The sequence below is a fragment of the Centropristis striata genome, chromosome 1, assembly GCF_030273125.1.
Source record: "Centropristis striata isolate RG_2023a ecotype Rhode Island chromosome 1, C.striata_1.0, whole genome shotgun sequence".
NCBI classification, from domain to species: domain Eukaryota; kingdom Metazoa; phylum Chordata; class Actinopteri; order Perciformes; family Serranidae; genus Centropristis; species Centropristis striata.
Window position 1 is genome coordinate 2489544 of NC_081517.1, and position 11021 is coordinate 2500564.

General features: G+C 32.0%; 1 protein-coding gene across 1 annotated transcript; it reads right to left on the reverse strand.

The window, feature by feature from the left end:
* Nucleotides 1–1732: 1732 nt before the first annotated feature.
* On the reverse strand, nucleotides 1733–9674 carry cenpk (centromere protein K). The gene is made up of 10 exons (XM_059352525.1): nucleotides 9628–9674; nucleotides 8702–8791; nucleotides 7828–7884; nucleotides 6739–6802; nucleotides 6352–6398; nucleotides 6163–6245; nucleotides 4722–4820; nucleotides 3802–3934; nucleotides 3627–3680; nucleotides 1733–2395 (listed from the first exon to the last, which is right to left on the reverse strand). The coding sequence occupies exons 1-10, from the start codon at nucleotides 9628–9630 to the stop codon at nucleotides 2240–2242; spliced, it is 786 nt and encodes a 261-aa protein (XP_059208508.1). The 5' UTR covers nucleotides 9631–9674; the 3' UTR covers nucleotides 1733–2239.
* Nucleotides 9675–11021: the final 1347 nt, after the last annotated feature.

Consider the following 11021-nt stretch of genomic DNA (forward strand, 5'->3'; position numbering starts at 1 on the left):
CAGTAAGGAATATTGAAAGCAGTATTTACAATAAATTATTATAATTCTATTATTCATTTAAAAAAAATCCCATCTTGGGATAAATAAAGTATATCTATCTATCTATCTATCTATCTATCTATCTATCTATCTATCTATCTATCTATCTATCTATCTATCTATCTATCTAAAAGAAAAGAAAAACTAATAACAATAAAAGAAAGCAATATTTACAATAAATTATTATAATTCTATTATTCATTTTAAAAGAAAAGAAAAACTAATAACAATAAAAGAAAGCAATATTTACAATAAATTATTATAATTCTATTATTCATTTTAAAAGAAAAAAAACTAATAACAATAAAAGAAAGCAATATTTACAATAAATTATTATAATTCTATTATTCATTTTAAAAGAAAAGAAAAACTAATAACAATAAAAGAAAGCAATATTTACAATCATTGAATTACAATCAATGTATCATTCATACAATCTAACTGTTAATTAATCTAATTAAGTTTTATATCACACGTCTTGCCCTTTCTCAGCTAAATTATGGGAAGATATTGTAACCTGATTTTTTTCTCGATTGAACCTCATTTGTCCCTGTGCTTTGAACATATACTGTTTGGTTTCACTGACTTTCCTTTTGCAAAAGAAAAACAGCACTATATCATCAATCTCATGATGCAGTTAGCCAAATGGCATATCCATAAATGTTGTTACGTTAATCAAAAACCTCTCTTTCTTGTCTTTGAAAATGAAACCAAACAATATATTAAGCCAATAACAGACCAATCAACATGAAAGCTATAACAACTTTGAATTTATGTAAATTTAAACTTTACAATGTTTTTGTATGAATGCTTGCCTCTGTATTGTTGAAAGCCCCTGACAGCGTTTTGTTGGTGTATTGTCTTGTATTGCACCATGTTGCTTTAATAAAGTTGAAAAAAAGAGAGAAGATACTCACCTGTTTTCAGGTAATTATGCTATCTAATTAACCACTTTTAATAAATAAAAATGGCACGAAAAAAAGTTTTATATTACAATAGTGCAGTGGCCGTAGGAAGTATGTATTCGTCTAGTGGGAGATTAGGTAGAATTTTCAATTATGACCAAATGAGGTTGTGTGTGAAAGTGGGATGTAAAATGAGGTGTAATACTCTTGCTTAGTGTTAATATACAAAGTGTATATTGGGTAATACATGGATGTACATTGAGATATAAAGAGACACAGAAATAGTTATTTTAAGAAAAATAAATTCAACATGGTTAGACATATATACAGACACAGATATAGGAGGGGATAAGTTTACATGCAGAGCAAACAGATGGATGTGAATAACAGAATTTGCACATTACATGCAGACCACTGCGTCTGCAACTCCATAAAACACTTACTTTTCCAAAGGTATGCACACCATCCAGTACAAACATATTAAACATTGATATTCGCTGCAAACTATTTGAATATTATTGGAAAATCGAACCTTGTAGCCACTTTAAAACTCCTAAAGATAGGTAGGCTAAATAGACTTCCAGATGAGATGAGTCAGGGTGGAAATCCAGAGTGAATTGTGTTACTGACCAGGTGTAGGCCTATCACACAAGGGGCGGAGCTCCCCAATTTTTATTTATTATGACTGGAAATTGTCTATATCCATAATAATAATAATATCATTGATCATATGTAGCTTATTTTATTATTATTTTTTATATTTAACAACACATCTGCAGTTACCAAGTTTATTGAACAAGTAAATATATACAAACAAACACATTAACATAATTTACACATTTACAGTAAGCCATTGTGGTATCTTAAGGTGTCAGAAAACAAACTTGTCAGAAATTTGAACTTTAAATGAAATAAATCTGCCACTGAAAACAGCAATGGAAAAGAATGACATTAAATAATTATGTTATTCAGAGAAAACTTTACATGCAATTGGAAGTACTTTGTTAAAAAAAGGCTAAATGTATTTCGATAAACGTACATTACATTAAGGTGTTCTTAGACATTTTAGAGATCCCATGGTTACTCAGTACATTAAAAACTGTTCATTAAAAACAATGGTTATTCTTATAAAATGTACTACAGTAAATGACTGATTCCATAGCTTTCCCAGCACAGCTATCCCTCATCTCTTCTTACATAGACGTGAACAATGATAGCACTATACTGAACAAGCAGACTCAGATTAGAAACACGAGCAGATCAGTGGTGCTGGAGACGCCTGATGCCCCGCCGCCCTAACAGAAGGTCTCCAGGCGGATCTTGAAGTTATTCTCTTGGTGTCTCACTGCGACGCCGTAGCGGAGCAGCATCTCCACGTACGGCGGCCAGAACGTGTCGTCTACTGTCACGTAGGGGTCGTGTGGTGTGTTCAGGACCTTGTTCATGAGCAGCTGTGGGGTACAGAGGACCAGAGTAAGGAGCAGGACATTTAAACAGTTTAATAGATTTAGAGTAGTATGTAGGGCTGGGCGATATGGACCAAAAGTCATATCCCGATATATATCAGGGTTCGTACACTTTTTTAGCAATGGTTTTCCATAACTTTTCATGACTTCTCCATAACCTTTCAATGACTTTTCAAGACCAAAAAATTAACGCATTTCAGTCGGACCACTGTAGTCGGTTCCTCTAAATCAAACCAACGACACATTTTGACACACCTTGCTATGTTTTAATTGCAACTTGAATTCTTCTTAACACATATTTACATGGATTGAAGTAAAAAAAAAATCTTCTGACTGAAATTTTATTTGCGCTCCAGCCAAGTGTTTGAAACATGTTCCAGGTTAGGTTACTTGACACCTGCTTAAGAAATACTAATGCATAAGAATTCGGCAGGCCTATTTTACACATTCTAAATATTATCCAGCAATATTTCAATGACTTTTCCAAAACCTTACGGAGGATTTTATTTTTCAATAACTTTTCAAGGACCTAGAAATTGCTTTTTCAATTTCCATAACTTTTCCAGGTTTTTCATGACCGTACGAACCCTGATATATTCAGGCTGAATATCGATATACGATATATATTGTGATATTTTTATCGCAAAGTGAGAGCAAATGTTTAGTCAAAGTCCCAACAATGTCAGTGTTTATACTGGAAAAGTCCCCAAAAGTGAGCAAAAACACACCTACTAACACACACAGACACACACATTCTTGTACTTCTATCGTTGTGAGGACCCACACTAACATAGTCCAACATGGACCAACCCTAACAGGCAGACAGCTAGCATCTGCTAAGAGTATTGCTCTTATGACTAATTGGTCATTTTGTGTGTTTTTTTGTCATTTGTGTCTTTTTTTGATCATTTTGTGGTTAATTTGTGTCTTTTTTTGGTCATTTTGTGTCTGTCTTAACAGTGTGACATTACTGTTAAGTCTTTAACTTGATGCATTATATTAAAATAGATTTTTGGATTTTGGAATCTTTGTCAAGTTAGATGTGAATCTTGCCTTCTGCAGTATATTCTGACCGTTTACACCACAACACCAAAGCCAATTCCAAAGTGAAAACCAACGTGGCAATAAACCTGTTGGTGATATTGACTGCTTTCACTTAAAGCAAGGGAAATTAATTGGACATCAAAGTTAATTATGTAGTGCATTAAAAACCCACCTCAAGAATTTCATTAAGTGAAATCAAGTCATCATTTAACTCCTGGGTAATGTTCTGAAAATGAAAACAAAAGATGATGAGCTGCACTGGAGTAGTAACAGCACTGGTGTTGCATGTAAACACATTGAAAATGAATGAATGGATGGATGATAATGGAACAGAAAGGCCAGCGCACCTTCTTCTTCTTCTTGTGGGACTCGTTCTGAGGCAGAGGGACGTGTTTCTCCAGGACTTCCCCCAGACACTCCATCAGCTTCTCCTGGTACACCTTCATCTTCTGGATTTTCGCCTTTGTGTCCTGCAGAACACTGTAGAATGCAAGTCAACACACACATTATAGTTCATATATAGATTTTTCAAAATAAAAGGTGACTATATTTACATTCATTCAGTGTTTTTTCCCCCTTTTTCCATATGTTTTGCTGCCCTCCAGTGGAGACCAAGGTTATAATAGTTTGGGATTTTTCATTAGTTTTAGTTTTAATTTTGTTGTGAATTTTTGTTTTCAAATTCAGTTAGTTTTAGTTAGTTTTTAGAGTGAGATGGCTAGTTTTAGTTTAGTTTTTATTTTTTGAAAATGCTTAGTTTTAGTTTAGTTTTTATTAGTTTTAGTGTTAGTTTTAGTTTTTTTGTAATGGGGTATATGTTGGGTGCCAGATTCAAAGAGGTCATAATAAATGTTTCCTTTATTTCCTTTGGTTTATCATCTCAGCCCCAATAAGGTTATTAACTCTTACAGTTCTGGGTGTTTTGAATTTTGGTTCTAGTGTAAACATCCCAGTCTCAGTAAACATATTTACCATGTGTTGCATGTTCAAATAAATACACTGAATTATGAATGAAAAAAGTTGACAAAAACGAAAACTGAGGAAATTTTCACTATAATTTTAGTTCGTTTTGTAACCACACAATACAGTTTCAGTTAGTTATCGTTTTTTTTTTTTAAAACTCTAGTATTTTTTTAAATTTCAGTTAACGAAAATGTTTTTTCAATTCTAGTTTCCGTTATTTTGTTAGTTTTCATTAACTATAATAACCTTGGTGGAGACACCTCTTAACTAGAGTTCCTGTGGTTCAGCATGACTTTATTCTCACCTGTTCGCTGATATTTTCTCTTTATCCTTTTGAAGTCTTTCCACATGGTCACTGGCAGCCACCAGCGCCTGTTTTTTATCCTCCAACCACTTCTGTTCACTAAAAAAAGAACATAAACTTTCAGAATCATACACAGAGCACAACCAAAATGAGACGTACAGGTGCATCTCAATAAATTAGAATATTTACAATTCAAAAAGTGGAAATAACACATTATATAGATCCATTACACACAGAATGAAACATTTCATGTCGAAATGTATTTAATTTCTTCTAATTATAATGATTATGATGATACATTTAATGAAGACCTAAAATTCAGTGTCTCAAAAGATTTTAATATTACAAAAGACCAAAAACAAAACAAAAACTCTTCTTCATGGCTTTAGGAAATGCAGTAAATTATCTGTATCTAAGAATACATGTTATGATAAAACTGTTAATGTGGAGCAACTCAAATATAGCTCTAAAAATAGTAAAAACTCCAATCATTATTTAACTTTTCCATTTATTTTAAACACACCATACGTTCAAACCATAAAAACAAAAACAATATAAAGCATGTCTGTGTAAAGCAATTTATTGACTATATGCAAAAAGCAATAAGTGTTTTTGATAAGGAAACAAGGTAACTCAATGTTAATGTGCAGGTACACATGCATGCATGCACATACACTACTGGTCAAAAGTTTTAGAACACACCAACTTTTCCAGAATTTAATTGAAAATGATGCAGTTTAATGTCTCAGTGTACTCTGAAATGAATGCACATTTGCAACATTTAAAATTCTTTATTGAGCATGATAGTGTTTTGAAAGTAAAAAAAAGATTCAAAATCACATTTTATGTTGGACTAAAGGACTAAAAAAAGACACAAAATGACCAAAATGACCAAAAAAAGACACAAAATGACTTACAAAGACATGAAAAGAATTAAAAAATGGACAAAATATCCCAAGACTCCATAGAGTTAAGTTGTTAACCCATTTCTTGTTCCCTGAAAAAGGCCTACTTGTATAATTCTGAAATGTACATTATTTTCCAGTTTTGGTTAAGCTTACCTTTTTTTATTTACCTCTGGCAGTTCACCACTTACCTTTGTACCCTTTCAAGCTGTTCATTTGACTTGAACTGCTTGAATTTCAATAAAAAACTGGAAAAATTGGGGTGTTCTAAAACTTTTGACCGGTAGTGTACGTACATCGCCTTCAAAATAAAAGCACCGTGGTTGTATTGATTTCTAATGTTCTGGTAACCTTACGCGGACCACCTAATGCCCAGGTCTGATCTGTATGACTCAATATTTGTTTGGGGCTATTTGACTTACTGGAAATGGACTTTTCCATCATATTCTAATTTATTGAGATGCTCCTGTATCTCCCACTCACGTGTTAAAAAGGAAAGACAGTAATTCTGCAATATATAAAAAAGGTTTACGTACAGTTCTTTAGTTTCTCTCAGTTTGTCTCTCTTAGCTTTGTGGCAAGAAACAATCATCTCAAGTTCAGAGCACAGCTTGAGCATCTGTAGAAAACAAAGTGTGAAAATGCATTATGAAGCTGTAGTCATGTGTTTTAAGAAGGAATTTTTCAAATCCAGACACATTCTTCAGTGTTGCAGAGACACGTACCTCCTCTCTTCCAGCTTGAAGTAAAACTTCTGAGTTTGATGGCAGCACTGCACAGAGCAAAAATAAATAGAAAATTATGGATTTCTAAAATGTTAATTTTGTAATATCACACATTAGATAGCTCAGATATAACCGTTTCAATTCAATTTGAAAGCCGAGAAAATCACAATCTGCTAAAGTCACAAAATCTGAAATGAAATCTTGATTAAACTGTAATGTTTTTCGCACCAATTTCACACCAGGCTTAATTGTTTCTTTTGAAATATGGAATGACATTAAACTCTAACTGTGGCATAAAACGGTGGTACTGATTTGTGATATTCATATTTCAGTTGTAAATACTTATATTACATTACAATTCTATGACAGTGTTAATGGAGGACTCACATTTCGGCCCTTCTGTCTGCCACTGAGTCAGTTCAGCTTCTGTTGCCATCAGTCGATTTACCGCCTGTTGAAGATAAATATTCATAATGCACAGAAAATACAAATGAAAAAAAGTTATTGAGTTATTTTATTTACAGACACACATATCACATTATGAATGAAAAACATTTAAAACACAAAAATTTAGTAATACGTGACCAGAAAAAAGGAATTTTATAGTTTAAAAAGATCAAAAATTGCTTTTGAGATGACCGACTGTTAATCACTGCATAGATTTCAAAATAAAACCTCAAGTTAGATAAAACCAATGTCATACTTTTCCTCTCAGTCTAGTACAGGGGTGTCAAACTCAAATACACAATGGGCCAAAATTTAAAACTTGAATAAAATCGTGGGCCAACATTGAAAAAAAAAACTGAACTATGTCCATATCCTATTTAAAAACATATCAATATATTTTTTATATCGGTATATCACCCAGCCCTAGTTTATCCACACCAATATAAGACTTAGGCACCCGTTTAAAAACATATTGATATCACTTATATTTAAAATATAACTAATATGTTGTTGCTCTGCACTATTTGTTAATGAAGGTCTAACACCTGAGGAACTAGATTGTCAGTATTGTCTGTTTAATTGCAATTTTTATTAACAGACTCTGAAAGTCCATTTCATTTTCTTTTTTTGGTTGTGTGGTTTGACTTTAGTTATGTTTTGTTTATTTGGAATGTTTTCATATTTCTTGTCAGAATCCAAATTCAAATTCTGAATAAATTGTCAAAACTTGAGAAGTTCATAGCGCTTTGAAAAGGTGTGCTTGAATTATTATCCTATATAATAATATAATATAATGATCATTATATCAGTGACATGATATAATGGTCCTAAATTGCAAATATTACTATTCTTATTAGTCAAATAAAAGTAGTTATCATGACAGGCCTAGTACCCATGACACCTCAAAAAAGTGTAACCTTTTTTTTTTTTTGAGGAACTCATTTCAGTGTTTCCGTGTTGTATCAAAACATTGGGAAGATGTTGCATGTAATCTAAAAATACAGAAATTAATATGTACAATCATCTCACCTGCTCTTGAGGATTTTCACAGAAATCTGGTTTACACAGAATAATCTCATTCTGAAGCTGCAACAGAGAGAGAGAGACACAGTCTGCAGTTTATACCTTCTCTAAAACAGTAGTTCTCAACCTTTTTGAGTTGCGACCCCCAATTTAACATGCATGTTGTCCACAACCCCCGCTCACTGAACACAATCTCACATGCACAGTTCAGATCACCCAAAAAACAAACTGACCAATTTGACCAAATGACCACAAAATGACTAAAAAGACACAAAATGACAAAAAAAGGAAACAAAATGACCAAAAAAGACACAAAATGACCAAAAAAAATACACAAAACGACAGAAAAGAAACAAAATGACCAAAAAAAGACAAAATGACTAAAAAAAATACACAAAATGACCAAAAAAAGGAAACAAAATGACCAAAAAAGACACAAAATGACCAAAAAAATACACAAAATGACACAGAAAAGAAACAAAATGACCAAAAAAAGACACAAAATCACCAAAAAAGGAAACAAAATGACCAAAAAAGACACAAATTGACCACAAAATGATAAAAAAAGACACAAAATGACCAAAAAAAGACACAAAGTTTCCAAAAAAGACACAAAATGACCATAAAAAGACATAAAATGACCAAAAAAAGAAACAAAATGACAAAAAAAATCCCCAAAATGACCAAAAAAAAGACATGAAATGACCAAAAAGACTAAAACACATTAACACATGAACACTTTAACACAGTGGAGACAGAGCTGACTTCCAAAATTATTTGGCGACCCCCAGAAATCATCTCAGGACCCCAAGGTTGAGAACAGCTGCTCTAAACAACAAGAGAATATTTAGAGAGGACAGCTTGATCCGGATGAGTTTACCTTTTCCAGCTGAGCAAACTGATCCTCGCACAGCTCCATCAGCTCGCTCAGAGCTTCCTCTGACAGCTCTGCTGCTGCCTCCACCTCCGCCTGGACACACAAATATAATCAATCAATCAATCAATCAATCAATCAGACTTTATTTGTAGAGCACTTTTCATACAAGAGAGAATCAACACAAAGTGCTTTACATAAAAAAGGAGAAAGTAATAATAATAAAAATAATGAAACATAGAAACAAGCAAACAACCTCCATCCACCCATCCTATTAAAAACAAAGCACAAACTGAGATAGATAGATAGATAGATAGATAGATAGATAGATAGATATACTTTATTTATAAGACAATAACAACACAATTAAATAAAGGAAGCGCCAGCTCAACGTGGAGCAGTTAGAAATAAATTAGATAAAAAATAAAGTAAGGTAAGATTAAATAAAATAATTAAATAATAGAAAGTAAAAAAAAACAAATAAATAAATATAATAAATAAAAACAAAAATATAACAAAATATAACAAATAAAACAATATATAAATAATTAAGAAATGATGCATGATAAAAAAAATATAGAAATAGACTACTAAATAGTAGCAAATAAATAAATAAAAGAGAAGATGTGATAACACTAAGATACATGAGCAGAAACATCTCTAAAAATGGTTCAGGTAAAAGTCAAATTAAAAAGATAAGTCTTAAGTTTGCTCTTAAAAATATGAGAAATATGGAAAGGACGAAAGATTCGGGTCTATTTTTGAATACTGACAACAACACGGAAAAAGATGGCATGTTGAGATCTTATTAGCTGTCGTGTATGAAAAGTTGAGCCGACAGACATTCTCTATATAGAATATAAACATCGATCTTTATATTGCTGTGTGCATATTTTCTCTATAATGATCAGTCAAAGGACGCTTAGTCTTACCATAGTTTGTAAATATCACTGTTTTTCTCCACGACGCGGACAACAGACGCTCCTTTTTCAAAATACCGCCAACACTGATGACGTCACGTCTGCGACAGAAGGGAGTGCTGAGGAGCGCCAATGCTGCGCAGGACTGCGCATGTACAGTAGGAAGGACCGTGCAGTTATGCGCAGTCATGTAGATTTACCCTTTTTCTGTTTGTTTTTTTAAGGAAAATGGGTAAATATATAGAAACATGTCTATTAAGGACATCAATCCAATCCAATCCACTTTATTTATATAGCACAATTTTAGCAAACACAAGGTTTCCAGAGTGCTGCACAACAATAAATAGATAACACAATACAAAGAGATGTAGAAAACAATACAACAGAAAAATACAATAGGATAAAATAAATTAAGAATAGAATAAAATAAATAAAATGTAAAATGCACTGCCCGCACAAATAAAATATGGATGTATATAAATAAACAAAACAAAAAAAACATCAATCGATCAAACAATGCGACTTCATTGCATTTCAGTGGAAGATATTACGCTTTCTTTTAAAACTACATTTCATTCATCTCCAATTATGTCACAGCTACAGTGACTAGTTACTTTACATCTCAAACATTTACAAAAGCATATATCTTATAATAATGTTACTTTGTTAGAGATAGATATAAAAGACAAAAGTGAAAATGATCTAATATTCAATTAGCTAGGCTTAATTGCTGATGGATTAGCAAATAATAATCATCTGAAATGGGACTAATAAAGGAACGGTGGTGTAAAAAGTATTCACATCCCTTACTTAAGTAAAAATACTAATACCACACTGTGAAATTACTCCACTACAAGTAAAAGTCCTGCATTCAAAACCTATAGTAAAAATACAAAAGCATCAGCATCAACATGTACTTAAAGTATAAAAAGTAAAAGTATTTGTTATGAAGTAAATATTCCAAATATAATATTTAAAATATATTGATGCATTTATGTAAGCAGGGTTTAATTTGTCAAGCGAGGGCATATTAACTACTTAATATAGGCTACTGTTGATGAGGAAACATAAAAAAAAGTATAATTTCTTTATGTATCATGTTTTTTTTAATGTTAAATCTCAACCTGAAAAGTAACTAAAGCTGTCAGCTAAATCTAGTGGCGTAAAAAGTACATTTGCCTAAAAATGTAATGGAGTAGAAGTATAAAGTTACATAAAATGTAAATACTTAAGTAAAGTACAAGAGCCTCAAAATTGTACTCTACTTAAGTAAATGTTTTTAGTTACGTTCCACCACTGTAAAGGAATATATTATTTTATCTCTTATCTTAATCCAATATTGTAGCATTTGAATTGGGCCATTCTGATACTTTTACTATGTTTTGTTAATAATACACGTTCACTTA

Coding starts and splice junctions, on each gene's coding strand:
- cenpk (XM_059352525.1), bottom strand. Junction 6,399..6,738: donor GCAGACAGAAGGGCCGAAAT/GTGAGTCCTCCA, acceptor TGCTCTGTGCAG/TGCTGCCATCAAACTCAGAA. Junction 3,681..3,801: donor CCCACAAGAAGAAGAAGAAG/GTGCGCTGGCCT, acceptor TTTCATTTTCAG/AACATTACCCAGGAGTTAAA.